General features: G+C 38.0%; 1 protein-coding gene across 9 annotated transcripts in view; it reads left to right on the forward strand.

Moving 5' to 3' along the window:
• Positions 1–22,452, forward strand: part of ccdc146 (coiled-coil domain containing 146) — a 140,064-nt gene that overhangs the window by 35,129 nt on the left and 82,483 nt on the right. For 8 of the 9 annotated variants that reach the window (XM_069909704.1, XM_069909700.1, XM_069909703.1 and 5 more), the window contains 9 exons: positions 2,931–2,988; positions 4,794–4,970; positions 6,392–6,465; positions 7,382–7,609; positions 8,737–8,923; positions 9,438–9,530; positions 17,069–17,239; positions 18,194–18,282; positions 20,775–20,939. In XM_069909704.1, the coding sequence (XP_069765805.1) occupies positions 2,931–2,988; positions 4,794–4,970; positions 6,392–6,465; positions 7,382–7,609; positions 8,737–8,923; positions 9,438–9,530; positions 17,069–17,239; positions 18,194–18,282; positions 20,775–20,939 (1,242 nt within the window). Of the gene's footprint in view, positions 1–2,930; positions 2,989–4,426; positions 4,504–4,793; positions 4,971–6,391; positions 6,466–7,381; positions 7,610–8,736; positions 8,924–9,437; positions 9,531–17,068; positions 17,240–18,193; positions 18,283–20,774; positions 20,940–22,452 lie in introns of those variants that run through there. The other variant, XM_069909707.1, reaches the window with a different exon arrangement.

Consider the following 22,452-nt stretch of genomic DNA (forward strand, 5'->3'; position numbering starts at 1 on the left):
TTAAATGTAATAATATTGATGTCCCCAGGTTACAAACATCCCTCCACATGAACAAAATTCAAAAATTTGATGTTTGTACATAGGTTTGTTCCTAAAAATAAAGGAATTGGTTTTTTTTCTCCATTTTTAGTGATTAATTTTTATCAGTCTTGTGTATTTTTGATGCTATTCATTACAACATAGACAGGAATTTAATCATGATTTTAGTGCAGTTTCCATCTTGCAGACAAAATTGACTTATGAATGTCTGTAAAAACAGAACCCATTCATTAGCCAGGAATGGCCTGTATTATGAAAGCTTGTTCATGTGTAGGGGTGTCCATAGTTGGCCGTTTGTAATTCAAAGGGAATGCCTGTAACAGAGAGTAGGCAATGTCAAGAAAATAGCCACTGACTCTCAAGGTGGTCCACTCATTGTGACAGTCAGCAGAGAAACTATTGGCCAAAGATTATGTTGGGCACATTGCAATTGTTGAAATTGGAAGATGGCTTAAAAAGAAACTTGGTCCCTTCTCCTCCCTTTTTCTCAACTTTTTCTTACAGATTTTTAACAACATGGTATTGTTTTGAACTTCCACTCATTTGTTTTCTGCTGATTTTTCCTATCTTTACTCTCCTATTTTTCTGGATCTGTCAGATATGTACATTTGCAGGACAACTAGTGACTCTCTTTAAAAATATGCAGTCATGTAGCTAGTTCTATGTAAGCCCCAATTCAGAATCAGTAATATACCCAGTTGGGAAAGTTCCGGAGAGATTTGCAGATGGAAATTCAATTGCCTTGTTTGTATGAGCAATGTTAGATAAACTGCACAAAAAAACTTGTTCTGGTTGACTCAAAGCTACCCAGGTCATTTTGGCATTTAGTGAACTTCAGGGCACTGGAAAACACCAAGCAATAGTCATCAATATGAAAACGTTAATGGGTTCAGCTTTGAGAGCTAATGGAAGCTGGGGCATCATGACTTGTCCTACAGTTTCCATCTTTGCTTTACCTACTCCTGTTCTTACTTTTCTCTCTCATCCTCCCTCCCCCTGCCACTGATGCCACAGGCTCTGACTCTGCTTGTCTCTCCACCTGTCCCACTTTCTATCCATTTATCTATCACCTCTTAACCCCTCCCAGCTTCTTCAGTTCCTTCCTTTTCTTTTCCCCTTGATATTCTTGAGATCACCCCTTCCTACTTTACTCTTAATAAGCGATCTCGACCCGAAACATTGACTGACCATTTCTACCCATGGATGCTGCCTGCTGCTGCTCCCTCAGCATCTCATTGTTTGCTTCAACTGCTGCCTATAGCCTCTATGTTCATTCTCAAGCAATATCTATCGTACTACATTAATGCAAAAGATTTAGTCCATTCCTATGTCTCTAAATGATCTTCCATATGAGATAGAAAATGATTATATCAATTTGCTATGAGAAATTAGCCAGAATGTGATAAAGTAGCTAAAAAAAAGCTGTAGTTTAAACTAGGATGAAATGTCAAAGAAAACCAGAAGTGAATTTGAATGGTTTTAATGACCCAAAAGCCAAACTCCTTCTGTCTAAGCAATAATTTGCAATAAATAATGTACTTGATTGTTTTAAGTGAAGTTACTATATGTTTTACATTTTTATTTCTTGCCCTCATTTATCACCCCACCAGCCTCCACATTCAACATATTCTTTGCAAATTCCGCCACCTTCAAGCTGATCCCACCACCCACAGTTAGACACATCTTCCCCTCCTCCTGCTTTCTGTAGGGATCACACTATTCTGCAGGATTCTCTTGTCCACTCGTCCTTTTCCACCCCGCCCCCCCCTCCCCCCAGTACCTAAATCGTGACTGCAATGCCACTACTTCCACCAACACTTCCTCCCTCGCCACTATTAGGGATCCCAAACAGTTCTTCCAAATTAAACTACACTTTATCTGCGAGTCTGTGAGCATTCTCTCTGCATCCGGTGCCTCATTGATGAACACTATGAAATCACTTTATTGAGTACCTTCGCTCGGTGATTGCAACTGCAAGAACGGCCCAGTGGCCAATCACTTCAATACCACACTGACTTGTCTGTCCATGGTCTTGTGTCAGCTAGGTTGAGGCCACAAGTAAATTGGGGGAATGACACCTTGTATTCTATCATAGCAGTCCTCTGACTCCTTTCCTCCAGTTCCCCACCCCCTTCCCTATTAAAGCATCCTTCTTAGCCTTCTGTTCCCTCTCCCTATTATCTCAGCTCCTTTATCTTCTTCCCATTCCCACCTGTATCCACCTATCACCTGCTGCCTGTGCTCTTCCCCCTTCCATTCCCAACCCCCACCTTCTTATTCAGACATTTGCTTGATTTTTGGCAAAATAGAAGGGCTCAGGCCTGGATCCTTGCTTTCTATGAACGCTGCATGGCCTGCTGAGTTTCTCCACACCTTTGTGTACTGTACTCTTTCTATTGTCTCGCACTCTATGGTAAATTACAGGATTGTTGCTCTTCATTCATTTGAGTTGCGCATTTTATTTCATCCTATGTTAAAAGTGCTCACATCTTCACAGCTCTCCTTTCGGCTCTATTTCCCTCATTTAACCTTGGATGCCTGAATTTATTGTGTAGGTCCCCTTAAGGAACTTTCTAATGGGCAGATTGTCCTTGATACCTGACCAGTCGCTGCCAGAGCCTTTCTACATTCTAGCAAATGTTCGTCCAATTCGGGTTTGTGATTGTACTGCAACTGATTTTAACTGATATGATGTACTTAAGCCTTTATCCATCTCCATTCAAATGTAATTATTCTTCAACAGTCAGAATCTGCATTGTTTTGTAATATAAAGTTAAGCAATGAAAAGAGCTATTAGTTAGGACTGTTAGAGTTATTTCAATGAATTCAGTATAGGTAGTATTTACTTCTCTAATATTTTAATCAGATCTAATAATTCTATTTTGTTACAGTTTAGAAGAAGAATTGATAATGTTTAAAAAAGACTTTGAGAGACTACCAAAAGCCGCAGTGAGTTTATATGATGAAATGTTATGTCAGTATAAGTATAATGTATCAGTTCAACCATCCAAATGTTGCTACAAGATCCCCTAGTATTGGGGTACTCAGTCCTGGTTTACTCGATTAATGATTCAGCTTGACTATCCCAATTTTGTTTACATTTTCTAATGTGGCACAATTAATCACGAGTACCATATGCCAACAACAATGAACAGAATCATTATCAGTTTGGCGGCTGCAGTATGGCATTGAAGATCTTGTTCAAATCTACTATGTTTTTCTCTTGGCCTTTCATTTATACAGTAAAACTGTGAATCTGGGAATTTTGATGTGGCTGGACTTGCAGCTTTTCTGAACTATCTGAAGTTATTTTTATTAATACTCCAATACACTTCCAATGAATCATTAAAAAAATGTAATCAGTGACATTTCAGTAAACCCAATAAGTTTGAAGGGAAGGTAGCCTATGAACTAGAAGAGTTTAGAATGCTGGAACAGGAGCCTGGTGAGCGGTGGGCAAGCACAGAACTGAATCATTTGAGTTTTAATATTCTGAATTTCTGATTAGCTTCACTGTGCATAGATTGATGAACTTGTCAAGTATGTATCTACTCCTGACTATCCATTCACGAGGGCTTCATTTGCTATGCTCCTTTTGCAATCACTGGGGTTTCAGTTCCCAACTCCCTTCACTCTCACCAGGGCCCTGGTTCATGTATTCCCATTAAAGTTACTCAGGTCACTGGAATATCTATTAGTACACTGTGAAATATTTAAAAAAAAATGAAATAAAATCCAGTCGTCTGAAATGTCTGCCAGTTCAGCACAACCAAAAGTGCTAAAGCTGATTCGATTATCAGAGTTTCTCTGTATATATTGCCAGGCCACAGATCTGTACTGATCTCATTGAATAGCAGGACAGGCTCAAGTGCCTAAACATCCTGCTGCTATTCCCATGTTCCAAAATTAAAATTGGCAACAGTTCTCTATAATGGATTTATAAAATGTAAGTAACTTTGTTTGAAAGCATTTGTCAGCATTGTTTATGTAAACATTTGATATTGGGCAGCATGGTGGTTAGTGCAATGCTATCACAGTGCCAGCGACATGTGTTTGAATCTGGCACAGGCTATAAGGACATTCTCCCTGTGTCTGCGTGAATTTTCCTCAGGTGCTCTGGTCTCCTCCTTCCCTCCAAAAAACGTATGGAGGTTGTGGGTTGATGGGTGTATTTGGGTGACATGGGCTGAAGGGCCTGTTACCCTGCTGTACTTCTAAATTACATTTTATATAAAAATCATTAAAAATAAGTAATTTGATAAAAATTGAAAATGTGTTGGGGCATCCATAAACCATAGTTTTTGACCATTTTTAAGCTAGGAGGCTTAGCTCAGCTAGCTGTCAATTATTTTTTTCAGCTTCTTTGTTTGACCTCCTATTGCCTATGTGATGGAACTGCTATGAAAAGCCCTGTCACCATACAGGATCATGCCATTTAGGAGTGGGATGGCTTCAAAAGAGCAAGTACATATTTAAGATTGAACAAACAGTAATTATGTACACATGATGTGGATCAGCAGCCAGCTTATTTTGGCTATAATGGAAAGAAAACAATGGGTTGTGGCACTGTTGGCTATCTGTTTGGCAATGAGCTTGTGCATGGTATGTTCACTCATATTTAATGGGAACATGAACCTGCTGGTGATCATTAAATATCATTTTGTTCAACAGTTTTCGGAAGCATACGTTTGTCTTATTAACATGTATTGTTGGAGTTGTTACACTTTTCTCCTTTTTGTTGGTTTTATTTGCAGGATTTTGAAAGGAAGTCTAAAGTGCTAAAAGAGAGTTGTATTGAAATAAGGCGAGACATTACACAGAGGAAACATGAAATCAAAATGTCAAAAGAAGAATTGGAAAATAAAATTGAAGATTTGAAAAATTCACAGAAGGAATTGGAAAAGAAAGTAGATAATGAAGCACACCTGAAGGTAAGAGTGGTGCAAACTTTTAAATGTTTCAATTTTCTTGCTTCTATTGGAACAGAGTAAAAACTTGAATAATCCAAATTCATTATTTTGGAAATCCTGATTGTGTGCTTCACTTCTTGGCCCAGAATGTGACCAGAGTCAATTGGGCAATCATGGTCAGGAGTTGGACTGAAGGCCAAGGTCCAGATCGAGACCATCACCTGTCAGGATCGTGTGGGTTTTCTGCGAGAGCTGGGATCCAGAGTATTTGTATATTTCCTGGTCCCTTTAAACTTCCAGGGCTCACTGGAAAAAAATATTATATGTCTGAGTAACATGTAAAACAAACAAAATGAAGTGAGTAACATCCAATAGTCTGGGATATCCACAACTTCCACTCCACCAAAGTATGAATGTATCACACTCTTATTGGAAGGACCATTATAAATTCTCAAATGCCAAATTAAACCTTTCAGCTCATGTTAAATTATAAATTTTATACCCATGAAATTGGCAAGTTATTGATTAGCATTAATTATATTAATTGGATGGTGTTTTTGTCTGTAATATACTCAAGCATTAATTTTAGCAGGGTGGATTGAGATATGAATACATTCCAACCACAGAACTCTATGGCTGGAATATTTAATCTTCCCATGGGAGTTTAAATGCTTCAAAGAGGCATTATCAACAAATGTAGTTGTTAAAACCAAGAAGGGAAATCAAAACCATGCTTGAAAAAAGTCTGCTTTCAAGAAAGTTTAAAGAGAGAAGTAGGAAGCAGAGGAACCTGGCGACATAATTATGAAGTATTGGACTCTCGTTGCTTGCAACACAGATGTCAGTAGCACTCTGAAGTATCTCTGCACAACAGCCAACTGCAATCCTTCACTATTTAAATAATGATCCAATGTTCTATTTTTTCTTTCAATGTGGAGGTCCTCACATTTACTGACTTTGTACTCCATCTGCTAGACACTTACCCACTCATTTAACCTATCTATATCTCTCCAAAGACTCTGTATCCTCCACTTAATTTAGTGCAGTGCTTCTCAACCTTTTTTCCACTCACATACCACCTTAAGTCATCCCTGACTAATCACAGAGCACCTCTGGCAGAAGATGGAATCCTGTGCCATGTGGTTAGTCAGGGATGACTTAAGGTGGTGTCTCAGTGGGGGGGGGGGGGGGGGGAGATAAAGGTCGAGAACCACTGATTTAGTGTCTTCAACAAACTCTTCAGTTTATCTCGTCCTCCAAATTATCTGTAGACCAATGACTATGGCACAGCACTAACCACTGAAACATACATGTATCCCAACCCTGCCTTCTATTAGTGATATTCTGAAAGTACAATGTTGAGCGATGATTCGGCAGTATAACTGCAGGAATATAATAAACTACTTTTAAATAAGTCACCTATTATTTCCTTTTATCTTTAGCTGGATTTGGTCCACCTTCATACCATTCCTAGCCAACTGTCCAAGGAGATGCAGAGAACGAGCCGCCAACGCAGGTACGGCTGCTTTATAGAATCACAGGTTATCGCTATTTACTTAGGCACTGAAAGTTATACTTGCATCATCAACCCCAGATACACCATGTCACGGATCATGTGCTTTTAAAAATAGACATTGTTCTGTTTCCAGAACTGACGTTTGATCTTTCTTGGAAAATGTCAATATTGTACTTTGCATGCAATGTCAATGTTTTGAGATGACCTATTTTGTGGAGAGGAATGATTTGCAATTTCAACTCCTCAAGAAACACAAGCAAATAGATCAGAAGATGAAGAATATTAGTTTGAAACCAAAGGCCTTCACTTCAGGAGAGTGAATTCTTCTTATTTTTAAAGATCAGTATTTTGCAGACCACCCCCTAAAATTCAAGGATCCACACCATTAGTCATATTTTGAGAAAGTTGTTGATGGTGCTATGACCCTGAGCGGCCATCATCGAGACTTCGTTGCAGGTCAGGCATGATGAGGAGCTAAAAGCTATTGGGAAAACAAGAATATATTATTGAGCAAGGACAAAATGACAGTGCATGCAAGAAACAGCAAATAGGAGTCCATGTTGCCTGTGAAGCCTGCTCTGCTATTTCTTACGATCGTACTTGGTTAGATCATTGCAACTCAGTTTTAAATGAGCATTGCTTTATCTTATGACTGTATTTCCCAGCCATTTTTAAGAAATTGATCTACTATCAGGTGATTTCTGAAGTCATAACTGCATATCTAATGTCCATTCAGATTCCCACAGCTGATGTTCTTGTCATTCGTTTGCTTTCATAATGAATAGGTTATATTCCTTATTTGTCCAGGTTATTTATACCAACATAAATTGGCAAAATAGTTCATTTTATTTCTGTTGAAAACTTTAAAGATTTGCTCATTCAAAAGTTTGTTAAAATGTTTTTTTTTTAACCTCAGCCATTTAGAAAAAACTAAAGTTGAAATAGATTTGCAACACAAGGAACTTCTTAATTCTTTACAACAAATAGAAAACAAATGCAGAATAATAGAAGCCGAGAAACTGGAAATAATGAAAGAGTTAGATGAAAGAAGAATTCAACTGGACAATAAAGAACAAGAGTGCAATCAGCTGATTAAGATGATAGAGTTGGGTAAAGAGAATGAATCTACATTGTTGGGAGAAAGGTTTGTCATAAAAAAGTGTTATCCATCCTATAGTAAGTTGCCTTTTAATCTTTGTAAATAAAGGTAAATGTAACTGATAATTGCCCAATCAATCAAGTGATTAAGAGGACATTATTATTACTTGTTATGTGGAAGTTTTGAGAAATTGACTAGCAATTTAGTTTTTTCCTGAATAATGTCTAAAAATTGATGAAATCATCTTTCTTCATGAGAAGAATGCTCATTGATAAATCTGGCTCTTAAGAGGGTGAGAAATCTTTGATCTCTCCAAAAGACCTTGAAATTGACACTAGCATTGGCCACTTCTACAATTTTCATCTCAGTGCATGTGCCTTTTAGACAGCTTCGGCTGCTCGTGCAGAGGAAGGCCTTCGCATCACTTTTGAGGCTTGAAATCTGGTGCTGCTACCCGTCACAATCCTTGACTGACCAAGCCACTGACCTACACAAACCACCAAACATTACTGTTCAGCCAATCACATTCCACGTGACTCCCCACCCTCTTCCTACATATAATTCCTGCACCCCCCCCCCCCCCCCACCAACCTCCCACTTCAATCCCTCCTCATGAGGAGGGATCTAAGAAACTCCTGATCTGACTCTTCTTACAAGATCCTCTCCCTATTAAGTCTCTGGGTGTGACCGACTATTTATCAAGATCAAATCCTGATCAAACCCTCTATCTGATGCCCTGGTCCAACATTATTATAACACCATACTAGCAAAATCCTGGCCTCACTGCTTGAGCAAGATCCCAGTCCAATTTTCCCCACTAAACCTTGGACCCTGTGTCTCTCTTTCATGCACTTCATTTCACCCAGCCTCCAGACCTGATTCCTTACTTTGTACTTACCACATGGATGAAACCTTGGGCTTTGTGAACTACACCATTCACCAATAGTGGAGCATTCAACATTAAAAATTAAACAGACCTAAAAATATGCTATTCTTGGTGCATATTTTGTAAATGAAAAAAATTTCTAAAGAATTTCAGAACAATGCTGAAATTTTTAGAGGGGTAAACTATTTTCATTTATTAATCACAATTTTGTTTAAGATCTGTTTGTGTGATTTAATGAAAAGAACCAACATGGTCTCCAATTCATTCTTTTTGCAATCTTCAACAGAGCATCCTTGGACTTGCGGCAGCGTCACATCCAAACTGAAAAAAAAATGATGTCTGACACAGTGACATCAAAACAAAGAGAAAAGGAACAAGAGCTACGAAAGATTAAAAAAAAGGAGATACAGTTGAAGACTGCGCTTGATTCACTTTCTTATGTTGAATTTATGTATGAAAAGGTCAAATCACAGGTAAAGACAGATCTTAATGTATTGTAAACATTTGAAGCAATAACATGATCAGAAACAATTTGACATTATAATGCATTTGGGTGTTTAGTCTACATTTGAGGAAATAATTCTACCAGAAATAATCCTGCCTTCTCTCTGTCCTATCTCAAGTCTTTCATTATTTTAGGTTATTTGGGTGGTGCAGATGGTGTAGTGGTTAGTTCGATGCTTTTATAGCACCAGTGATTGAGACAAGGGTTTAAATCCCGCGCTGTCTGTAAAGAATTTGTACATTCTCCATGTCTGCATGAGCTTTCCTCGGGGGATGGTTTGTGGCAATAGAACATTTCTTTCAAAACAAACTACTACACTATAAATGACTGACTTAAATCATCCAGTTGCTTATTCCTTCAACATACAATTGTTTGGATTTCTACTATGTTCTTATCCTAAATAATGATCTTTTGTCACGTCATTTTTGACTGGCTATATTTTGTCCGTACTTCAATATTTTTCAATTTTTTTTAAACAAAAGGCAGATTCTTTCTCTCACGGTGGGTCATTGTTGGAAAGAAGGACTGAGCTGGAAAATGAGGTTAAAAGTCTCAAAAGAAAACTAGCAGATCAGGTGAGCTAGTATTTTTTAAAAATTGTTCTTGGGAAATGATCATGTTGGCAAATTCACATGCAATCTCAAATGCCATGAGTGGTTGATAGTGGGTATCTAATTTAAAATGTGGCAAGTGGAATATGTGAGGCTGCTAAGGACTTTTCAGATAAGTCACCTTTTCAGATAACAAGAATATAAATTGAATTGAACTAAATTGTTTAATGTCATGTATAATAGAATGAGCTCAGCAATATCAAGAATTTAAAGGTTAACTTAAGCAGGTCAACACGGCAGGATGCCCACTATCACCCTTATTGTTCACGTTAGCTATAGAACCACTAGCAGAATTGATAAGAACAGAAAATAATATAAAAGGGATAAAAATAAAAGACAAGGAATCAGTTTATTTACGGATGATGTTATAGTAAACTTAACAGAAACAGAACCAGAACTATCAATAAAAGAATTATATAAGAAATTGAAGGAATATGGAGAAGTGTCGGGTTACAAGATTAACGTAAATAAAAGTGAGGCAATGCCAATGAATAATGCGGATTTCTCAAAATTTAAGAAGGAATCACCATTCAGATGGCAAATGCAAGCAATAAGATATCTAGGTATACAAGTAAATAAAAATCTCGGCCATCTATATAAACTCAATTATTATCCACTAATGAAAAAATTACAGGACGATTTAGAGCATTGGAAAGATTTACCATTAACACCAATAGGAAGGATAAACTGTATTAAAATGAACATTTTCCCAAGGATATTATACCTATTTCAGGCATTGCCAATACACTTGACAGAGAAATTCTTCAAGGAGTTAAAGAAAATAATAAGGAAATTTTTATGGAAAGGGGGGAAACCGAGGATAGCACTAGATAAATTAACAGAATGGTATAAACAAGGAGGCTTACAACTGCCAAACTTTAAAAATTATTATAGAGCCGCACAATTAAGATACCTATCAGATTTTTATCAAACAAGGGAAAAGCCAGATTGGACTAGATTAGAATTAGATAAAATAGGGGAAAAGATACCTGAACACATATTATATAAATGGGATGAAAAATTGGTACAACGTAGGAGTTCTCCAGTATTACATCATCTACTCAATATTTGGAAAAAGATTCATGTAGAAAGGAATAAAACAAATGACCAATTACCAAAACTAATATTGACGCAAAATAAGTTACTCCCTTTTACAATAGATAACCTTTCCTTTAGAGAATGGGAGAAAAAAGGGATCAAAAGAATAGAAAATTGTTTTTCAGGAAATAGATTATTATCCTTTGAACAAATGAAAGATAAATACAATATAACTCAAGATACAGTGCTGGCATATTACCAATTGAGATCCTACTTGAAGGACAAATTAGGAAGCAGTCTGAGGTTACCAGAGGGAAGTAACTTTGAATATGTGATTACAGATACAATGATAATCAAAAGATTTATAACAAATATGTATACTAAACTGCAAGAAAAGGAGAATGAGGAAACAAATGGTAAAACTAAACAAAAATGGGAACAAGATTTAAATATAAAGATAAAAAAGGAAACATGGGAGAAGTTATGTTCTGGAACGATGAGAAATACAATAAATACGAGGTTACGTATGATACAATATAACTGGATACACAGGCTATACATTACACCTCAAAAGTTAAATAAATGGGACCCAACAGTATCTGACAGATGTTTTTGATGTAAAAAAGAAATGGGAACAACAATTCATGCAATCTGGACATGTGAGAAAGTAGAAAAATTTTGGGAAGATCTAAACCAAATATTAAATAAAATTACAGAAAACAATATACCAAAAAATCCAGAGATCTTCCTCCTAAGTAACATAAAAAACAAAGAATTTGGAATTGATTTGGATGGTGCACAAAAAAGATTTGTTAAGATAGCTCTAGCCATAGCAAAAAAATGTATTATGTCAACCTGGAAATTGGAAGATAATTTGAAAATACAACAATGGTATATAGAAATGAATAAATGTATTCCATTAGAAAAAATAACATATAGTTTAAGAAATAATATTGAAATATTTGAACAAATATGGGAGCCTTACATGAAACACAATAGAGAGCACCTACCGGGGACATTCACTACCTAAATTAACGAAAGGAGAAGGAAATGAAATTTCTTGTTTATTTTTATTGAGTGACAACATTGTTTGACTGGTTTAATGTATCTTAGATTTTGTACTTTAAATGGATGAGGGGGGAGGTAGGGAGGGTGGGATGGGGGGGCGGGGTGAGAAAATGGCACTGTATATATTTGAAAAGGAAAATGTATGTATCATGGTCAATGTGGTTTATGGTGTGAAAAATAAAAAATTTTAAAAAAAAAGAATTTAAAGGCGTGGCTCCCAAATCAGGTGGACATTTAACAGTCAAGATATTGCTGAAAATTGTAATTTATCAAATATATGTAGGCTGTATAGTACAGCAGAATTTCATTAGACTGGTTGCAGGGTTGGGAGTATGCTTTATGAAGAGAGATTGAGTAGGCTAATCTCTGTAGTTAGAAGAATGAAAGCTCATTGAAACTGGCAAAATTCTTACAGGGCCCTACAGGATGGATGTAGCAAGAATGCTTCCATCTCCAGTTACCCAAGAGAGAGAATTTGTAGAATGTCTACAATATGGCTTCTTAGAATAGATTGTGGCTGAGCCAACCAGGGAAATAGCAATTCTGGATTGGATATTGTGTAATGAACCAGAATTGATAAGAGAAATGAAGGAAAGGGGACCTTTCAAGGGTGTCATGGAAGAGAGGCAAGTGCAGTCACGATCACCAGAGAGAAGGTACTTAGGAAGTTGAAAGATCTAAGGCACACATGTCAAACTCTGGCCCGCGGGCCAAATTTGGCCCGCGATATAATTATATTTGGCCCGCAAGATCATTTCAAAAATGTATTAGAGGTGGCCCGCCCTGCAGCGAGAGCCGATGCTGTTTTTTGGTAATGTCACCCCCACCATCCTCCCTGTTCATTGCACATCCTTCCCCATTGTAACACGAGAAATTGTAACACGAGAAGTCTGTCGATGTCATCAGCCGGCAAGCCAGTTGGAAGGCTCCCCGCACAACCAGTCACTTCTCCCACCTGTCGAGCGGTGCGGCGGATGGGCGAGTGCCTGTGATTTCCTGTCGGCGCGACAGACATGGCAGGCTACGCGCGGCCCCCGCTGTTCCGCAAAGGCTGATCGGCAGTGCGCTGGGCCTGAGTGGGTGGGTAAGCAGGGGTGGGCAGAGGGTGTAGGTGAGGAGTAATGGGCAGGGGAAGTTATGGTGGTGCGAGGGGCAGTTAGACGGAGGGATGAATAGAAGGAGGGGTGGATAGGGAAGAGGTAAAAGGGGAGGGGCAGGGCAAGTAGGGGAGGGGTGATTAGAGGGTGAGAGATGGGTAGAGGGAGGAACAGGGGCGTGTATAGGATGGGGTGGTTAGAGGCAGAGCGAGTGGAGTGAGGGGTGAGTAGAGGTTGGGTAAAGGACTGGTCAGGTAGAGGGATGGTGGGTTGAGGGTGAATAGAGGCCTAGAGCCTGAGGAGTGAGCAGGAAATGCTGAGTCCTGATGCAGGCCAAAATGGACACAGCCTGTGAATGCTGACTACATCTCCACAGGGACCAAATAAGTTTCCCTCAGGTCAAGCAAAGGGTGAACTTGAGCTACCTACTCCTGACCTGTAACATTATCCTCTTAAAGTTATATCCTAAAGTTTAACATTACATATGTTGAAAGAAGAGAAAACATGCAGATGTTGTTGAAAATTTTCAATAAATATTTAGTTCAGCCCTCGACTTAGTCCAAGTTTTTAATTTTGACCCTCCGTGAATTTGAGTTTGACACTCCTGATCTAAGGGTAGTAGCCTCCCGGACCAGATGGAATGCAGTGATCATAATATGATACAATTAGCCCTGCAGTTTGAGAGGAAGAAACTAAAATAAGAGGTGTCGGTATACCAGTGTAACAAAGGGTACTGCAGAGCTATGAGAGAGGAACTGGCGAAAGTTAATCGGAGAGGCACACTAGCAGAGCGGCAATGGCTGGAATATTTGTGAGAAATAAGGGAAGTGCAGGACAAGTATATTCCAAGAAAGAATAAATATTTTGATGAAAAAAAATGACACAACTGTGGCTGACAAGAGAAGTGAAAGCCAAACTAAAGGCAAAAGAAAGGGCAGACAAGGATGGAAAAAATTAGTGGAAAGATAGCGGACTGAGAATCTTTTTTTAAAGCATACAGGAGGCAACTTAGAAGGTGATTATGAATGAAAATATGAACGTTGAAGCAAATAATATAAAAAAGGGCAAGAGTAGATATTAGGACCAATAGAAAGTAACATTGGAGAAATGATAATGTGAGTCAAGGGGATGACAGAGGAAATGAATGAGTGTTTGGCATCATTCTTCACTGTGGAAGACATTAACAGAATACTGGACTTTCAAGAGTGTCAGGGAAGAGAGGTGATGCAGTCACAATCACCAGAGAGAAGGTACTTTGGAAGTTGAAAGATCTAAGGGTAGATGAGTCTCCCAGACCAGATGGAATGCATCTTGGGTTCTGGAAGAAGTAGCTATAGAGATTGTGGAGGCACTAATAATGATCTTCCAAGAATCAATCAGTTCTGGAATGGCTCCAGAGGACTACAAAATTGCAAAGGTCATTTTGCTGTTTAAAAAAAAGGAGGTAGCAGAAAGGAAATTATAGACCTGTTCACAATATCAGTGTTTGGGAAGTTGTTATAGTCTATTGTCAAGGATGACATGGCACAATTGGTGTAATGGTTAGCTCAACACCGTTGCAGCACCAGCGCTCGGGACTGGGGTTCAAATCCCGCACTGTATTTATACACTCTCCCCGTGTCTATGTGGGTTTTCCCTAGGGACTCCAGTTTCTTCCCATCATTTGAAACATACTAGGGGTGTAGGTTAATTGGACGGTACGGGCTCATGGGCTGAAGTGGTCTGCTACTTTGCTATATGTTATCTAAATTTAAATTTGAGTTTAAGGAGAACCTGGAAGGTGCGTGACAAGATAGGCCAAAGTCAGCCTAGTGTTCTTAGGAGAAAGTTCTGAGAAACCTACTACAATTTTCTGAGCAAACCACAAGCAGGATCAACAAAGTGAATGTTATATATATGGACTTTCAAAAGGCCTTTGACGAGGTGGTGTACATGAGGCTGCTTCACAAAATGAGAGCCTATTAAATTACAGGAAAGATACTTGGATGGGTAGAGCATTGGCTGATCTGCAAGAAAAAGAGTGGGAGTAATGGGATCCTATTCTGATAGGCTACTGATTACCATTGGTGTTCTGCAGGGGTCAGTGTTGGGGTCACTTCTTTTTATATTGTATATGAATGATATTGATTTTGGAATAAATGGCTTTGTGGTTAAGTTTGCACATGATACAAAGATGGGTAGAGGGAAAGGTAGTCAGGAGGAAATGGAGAGGGTGTAGAGGGACTTCGATTAGGAGAATGGGTAAAGAACTGCCAAATGAAATACAAAGTTGGCAAGCGTGCACTCATGTATTTTGGTTAAGAAAATAAAAGGGTATATTATTATTTGGATGGGGAGATCATTCAAAATTTGGGGGGGGGGGGGGGGGAATGACTTGGGAGAACTCTTGCAGGATACTCTAAAGGTTAACCTCCAGATTGAGTCAGCAGTGAAGAAGGTGAATACAACACTGGCATTCATATCTAGAGGAATTGGATACGAACCGAATATGACACTGAGTCTTTATAAGGCACTAGTGAGGCCTCGCTTCAAGTAGGCCTACATTTTAGGCCCCATTATTTAAGGAAGGATGTGATGGCATTGTAAATCTTCTCTGAACCCTCTCCAAAAATGATTCCTGGAATGAAGGAATTAGCACATGAAGAATATTTGACTGTTCTTGGACTGTACTCCTGGAATTAAGAAAAATGAGGGGGGACCTCATAGAAGCAGTTCAAATATTGAAAGGCCTTGACAGAGGTAGAGGATTCATTGACAAAAGGGCATAACCTCAGAATTGAAGGTCACGCATCTAGAACAGAAATGCAGAGAAATTTCTTTAGCCAGAAAATGGTGAGCCTCTGGAATTTGCTGCCACGGGCAGCTCTGGAGGTCAGGTTGTTCAGTGTATTGATAGGTATCTGAATAGTTAGTGTCAAAGGTTATGGGAGAAGGCAGGGAGTGGGGCTGAGTGGGAGAATGGATCAGCTCATGATTGAATGATGGAGCGGACTCGACGGGCTGAATGCCTACTCTGCTCCTATATCTCACGGAGTCCAGAACCTGTGGTCACGGTATTTTAATAATGGATGGGCCATTTAGGACTAAGATGGGGAGAAATTTCTTCACACAAAAGATGCTGAATCTTTGGAATTCTTTACCCTGTGTGGCAACAGAGGCCTTGTTATTGAGTTCATTCAAATGAGACATCAGTTGATTTCTGGAAAGTTCATTGATGATATTTGATGAAAAGAAGCGCAGTCTTGAAGAGCCAAATGGCTCACTCCTACTCTTTTGTTTTCCTTCTTTTCTGGTATATTGAGGGCTCCCAAAGATAGCTGAGTAATGGAGGGAAGAGTACTCAACCCAGAAAATCTGTGGCTTCAACTGATTGGACAAGGAGGGATGCAGGTGAGCGTAATCCCACTCAGCTGGACAAGAAAGTAGATGTGTTAGAAGACAGGTCAGACAATCATGACAAAAGCTTCAAGTAACTTAGTAAAGTCAAGGTGCCTAAAGGAGCTTGGAAGTTGGTTTGAAGGCGCACGGCCTCAGAATTAGTCTGGCCATACTCTGAGAATGCTTTTCTTCAGTTGGACTGTAGTGCTATACCTATCCCTCCATAGAAAGTTAGTCAATGTTCTTGAAGCTTTGCAGGAAAAAGAAGATGGATATGTTGGATGGTTCTCCAAGCTGGCTATCGAAGACATTGGAAAAATGCTTCCATCACAAGAACTTTCAAAAATCTTGAGATGAGAAAGACCTATCCTTTTCGGTCCTACACAGTGAGAAATATGCTGTAGCTTGGTCCAGTTACTGCAAAGTGTCTAAGAGGAAGAGACACAATTTAAGGCCTTCCTGCGCCTTGGCAGATTGACGAACGTAGTAAATATGCCTTGTGCTGTTTGCACAATAAATGTATCTAAAAGAACAATTGATTTCGTGCTGTCATAGCTGATACTAAAAATGCAGCTTATGATTGTTTTGCCTTTTAAATAGTTCCAAATTTCATTAATATAATAAAAGATTTGAATTTAAAAAAGATACTTAAAAGTCATCATCATTTGGGATACAAATTATGAACTTTGAAAAGGGCTGTTCTGAGCTGCGCCTGGAGAGATGTGTAAAGGCTTAATGAAGTGTGTTACGAAGCAGAAGAAAATTAGGGATGGAGGAATCACAGTATAACTTTAACTGATGAGTGGACAGAAACAATTAATACTAATAAGTAATACATGCTTCACAAAAGTTACCAAGTGGAAGGTCTAAAATATTTCATTTTCTGAAATCTCACTTTTAAAGTGCTAATTGTATATGCAGCTTTCCTTGACTGATCTGGAGGCTCATCTGATGCATAAGAGTATGCTTGAAGAAGATAATCACTTGACAGAGCAAAGACATGCTCGTGAAGAAGTTGTAAATCTAACCCGCCTTGTTCAGATCAGGTCTGATGAGAGAGATCAAAAAGCAAGAGACTTGATTAATATTCAGGTAATCCTGAATTTTATTATTATTCTATCATTTTCTTTGCATACATGTTCAATATAATTATATATAATTTAATCAATGTATCTTGATGTAAATTTCCCTGAAGTAAAATACAGTCCTTTTTGAAAATTATGAAAAGGGCAAAAATACATCAGGAGGTAAATTCAGCAGGCGAGAGTTGAGTGTCACTCAGTGGAATGTTCTGGCATTATGCTGATATAGTTGCCTATTTAAGTTGATTTTAATCCTGCATACCTGGGCAGTTAATATTCTCATGGGAAGTAATTTATTCATCAACCTGGTTAGTAAGACATCCATATTTACAACTGGTCTATGGAAAATGTTCCATGAGTGCTTGCAGAGAAACCTGCACCGTTCATTGTGGTTTTGTTCTGTCCATTCTCAAGGTCCTTGGAGTGTTTCTGATGTTCTAAAGCATTGATAAACTATAAAACATTATTGAATAGTCTACAAATGTGAAATTTTTTAAAAGTTTAAAAAGCAATTTTTAAGAATAGTCTGCTAAGTCAGAGGAGGAGAGTTAAGCCATTCGACCTGTCAAATCTGCTCCACCATTCTTCAATCATGGCTGATTAAAAAGTTAGTAAATTTAAATCACTGTTAAATGATAGAAAGTCAATATTTGTGAATGGTCCAAAGAAAAATGTGTAGCTTTTAAATTTAAATAATTTTGTGAAAATAGATCAGGCCTTTGCTTGCAATGATATAAATTGGAGAGGAAAGCTTTAACTTGTTAATTTTATTTAACTTTATATCCCTGCACCCTCCACAAGTGCTGCCAGTTTCTTGCTGTACAGCTGTGTGTCTTTACTGCTGTATGAGAACTACAGACATGGAGAATTATAATTTGGGAAACTACTTGCAGAAATTTTTTTAAAACTACTGCTTGGTTGCAAGGTCCATATGCGTTTTTTTTTTAAATTGTCTTGCAAACAGTTAAAATGTGATCGCACTATAGAAGAGCTGAAAGCAGAGAAACTGGGTTTGCAAGATTCCAAGAAAAAGCATAAGCAAATGCTGATTAGGTAAGAATGTTGATGATTTTTTTTCTTTACTTTCTATTTATATTTTCTTATTCACTTAAAAATCTGTGCTCAAGTGCTTTACAACAGAAGATGTTGGGGTGATGCTACAATTAAATTGCCAGGCTAGTATTCCAGAAGTCTAGAGACCTGGGTTCAAATTCTACCCTCCTATCTGGGGAGCTTAAATCTGTTAATAATCTGGAAATTGGAACTACTCTTAGTTAACAGCATCTACAAAAACTACTGGTTCATTCGTGTCTTTCAGAAAATGAAATCTACCATCCATGCTCAATCTGGCCTATTTGTAGTTTTGGATGTACCTCATGTGGTTGACTTTGAGACACGGGGAAATATTGTTAATGAATGGATATTGCGATGTGATCACATTGGGGTGGAAAATCTTTTCAGAAATTAAAGAATTCAAACAGACGAGAGACCAGTAGAAGTGGGTTTTGTACATGAAGGACACACAACCCTCCAGAGTTACAGTCAGGTGTCACTAACAGGAGACTATAAAATACATGATTATGATTTTTCATTCCTGCATATTGACAACAATGGAACAAACTCAGTTGGACTGGCCATTATGGTGGGTCAAGAAACATTCAATGTTTCAGGTTAGAGACACTATGTCAGAACTGAAAAGTTGTTTTAAAGCTACAGAGAGGGTGGGGAAGGGGATGTCTCTGACTTGATAAAACCAGGGACAAGCTATAAGCATAGTTAACTGATCAATGAGTAAATGGGAGCAGTTAGAGAGCACAGACAAAATAATCTAATGAAAAAAGTGGGAATTGTGAAATGCAGTCAGTTGTGTCTGACAGGACAGGCCCGTTCCCTAGTCCCAGAGAAAGAAATAAAAACAAGCTGAGCTAGTATTACAGATGGATGACTGATACAGAAGAGAAAAAAATGAAGTTGTATTATATCAAATCCAGAAGGTTACAATGTGCACAGATTGAAAATGAGGTGCTGTTACTCAGACTTGCATTGGGCCTCACTTTGACAGACCAATAGATTAGAACGGGATTGGGATTAAAGTGGCAGGCAATGGAAAGTTCAGGGTAACCCTTGCAGGTGTTCTGCAAAGTGAATGTCCAATCGAACTTGCGTTTCTCTAATGTACAAGAGATTATATTATGAACACCAGGTACAGTTCAATAGATTGGAAGAAGTACAAATGAATCTCTGAAAAGACTTTGGGTCTTTGAAAGGATAGGTGCAATTAAAAGTTTTTCATTAAGTAAGGTGGTTGAGAGGAACAAAGAGTGGACCAGGAATCATGAAGGGAACAATCCTTGTGAAATGCTGAAAGGGGAGGAGAGGGGAAGGTATGCCTCATGTTGGAATCTTTTTGAAGGTAGCATAAATTCCAATGAAAGGCAGAGGTTGGTCGGGTGGAAAATGGGACCCAGTCACCCAGGTGATTATGCCATGGAGGAGAGGGAATGAGAACAAAGGCACAGGGTGCAGATGCAGACAAGGGGTTTGTTAACAGTGGTAGAGGAAGCACCATTATTCAGAAAGAAAGGAGAGGCATCATCAAACCAAAGGCAATGGAGACCGGGAAACTGGAAGAATGGAGTTCTCACACGATTCAAGATGGGATGAAGAGTAGTCAAGACAGCGGTGGCAGTGGGTAAACTTGTAATGAATATTAGTAGCTTGCCTATTTCCTAGAGATGAGTGAAGTTGTTAAATGTGAGAACAAATTCAGCAAAGCAAATGAATGCTAGGCAATGTTATTCCAGGTGTAACTATAGTTACAAGTAGTCAAAAAAGATTAATATTACAAAATGCTGTAAATCTCTGTTAATTTAATATATTTGGGACTCTTGTCATTCCAGTATGCAGTTTTTATAAACCATTGTATGTTCTTCCTATTAGTACTCCAACACTTAATTTTTTTTTTCCATGGAACAACTGAGTTTCAAGGGAGTGCAGGAAATAATGTCCACGTGAGTTACAGGAAGTATGGGAAATGTATCCTGGGATGTTAGAGGTGCACTGGTAAGCCAGGAGTTAAACCATCAGGATTTTGTAATAAGTACATGGCAGTTGATCAGAGTTTTACTTGATATTTCCAATGAACAGGTAATGGATAGATAAGTACATTTACTGAAAATTAATTGTAATGTATAATCCACAATCATAATTGTGAAATATGATTCATGGCTCAAAAACTCTTGATAGATAATTAGTAGAATGAATTTATAAATTCTCCTCAAAGTCAGTATTCAATATGTATTGCAGCTCTGTAGGACTATACATGTACAAGAGTACAATGGTAACAACTTAAATGCATGTAAAATCAGATTGGATGAATTAAATTCAACAGGTATTGATCCATTTTGGCTCTCAAGTATATTCAATAAGAGTCATTTTGTAAACACACCAAGTTAGCAAATAAATTCCTGCTTCATTTTCTCTAAAGAAAATTATACTTGTCATTCAAGTTTAACCAAAGAAAAATGATGTGTTCTGTTTTGTAGCTTAAAGAATTTTGTTAAAATATATCAGATCATCAAAAATGAGAGAAACAAGTATGTTAATCTCATCCAAAGTGCAGCACAGGTATCTGCAGAAATGCGAGAAAAGATCAAGATTCTGCAGAATGAAAATGAAATTCTTAGGACCACTACATTGCTCAAAGACAGGTAAATGTATAATAGGATTTAGAATAAAGGGAAACTATTGTGCTGTCAGGTTCATTGAAAGAGAAACAAGAGCATTCAAAATTGAATGGATAAAGTTTAATTGGTATAAATTTGTAAATAATTTGTAATCTACTTCTAATGTCAAAGTAATTGTTGTTTTCCTTTGTGACTTTAATACATGGCTGAGATTTAATTGTGTGTCCCTACCTCACACCCATAATTCTCCATTTTTCTTCTATCCATGTGCCTGTCTAAGAGTCTCTTAAATGTCCCTATTGTACCAGCCTTCATCACCACCCCTGGCCAATGCATTCCACCCTCTGTGTAAGAAACTTACCCCTGACATCTCCCCCAAAGCTTTCCTCCTCTCACCTTAAACAGATGCCCTCTGGTATTTACTATTGTTACCCTGGGGAAAAAGGCACTGGCTCTCCATCCTATCCACACCTCTCATAATCTTATATACCTCTATTAAGTTACCTCTCATTCTTTGTTGCTCCGAAGAGAAAAGCCTTATCTTGTTCTAGTGAACCGGTGTGGACTCGAAAGGCCAACGTGGCCTGTTTCCGCTCCATAAATGGTTATATGGTTATGGTTATATTTCCACCTTGCATATAAGATTAGAACTTTGATATGATTGATAGCTCACAATATATATCAGCCCCATCTTAAAATGTGAATTATTTTTGTCATTTATTATTGTAGCTAAATTACACAAACATTTTATTCATTATTCCTCAATGAGGTGTTCTTTTATCTTGGACCTAGAAGAATACATTATTGAGGAAACAAGAATAAGATTTTTATTTTTAATATGTAACTAAAAGGGTCAGGCGAGAGGACCTCTCCACTACTTGATGATTAACTTAAAGAAAAAAATATCCTTGTATCAACTCCAACACGATAGCTGTCAACCACATCTTGGCATCATGCCTGAAGTCTGAGCCGATTTGAAAATGGTGGTTAGAACATCTGATTATTTCCTCTCTTTCAAGAACACAGCATAAACTTGGACTTGGCCGTGTGTCTACTTTTAAAAGTGCAAGATTCTTTTAATATTTACTCATATGCAATATTTAACACATTTCCTCCAGTGCCTGTAGTATCTTGCTTTGTGAAGAAAGATGCCAAGTATTTATTTGGAATTGTATTCATGTTTTTGAATCAGGGCCTGTTCTTTAATGGATTCTTTGATTTTACAGATGATGTTTTTTGACTTCTTAATTACTTATGGGAATATTGAGATGGTTCAAATGCCAGCATTTATTACACATTGATCCTGATAAATTCCCAGAAGCTAATGCATCACTAGTAGGGTCTGGACAATCAGCATATTGTGCCTGTTTACATAGCTCACTGTTCCTTGTTCAGAGAAGGAAAATACTTGTAATAAATCTAGTTTGACAGACATCAACATACACCCTTTTTCCTTTCCAAATTTCCTTTTTATTTTTACTTATACATTTTATATCTTTCACTGCGGTGTTTGACTCTTGATATCTATCTTAAGCTT

This window comes from Narcine bancroftii, chromosome 13 (assembly GCF_036971445.1).
Source record: "Narcine bancroftii isolate sNarBan1 chromosome 13, sNarBan1.hap1, whole genome shotgun sequence".
Lineage (NCBI taxonomy): Eukaryota > Metazoa > Chordata > Chondrichthyes > Torpediniformes > Narcinidae > Narcine > Narcine bancroftii.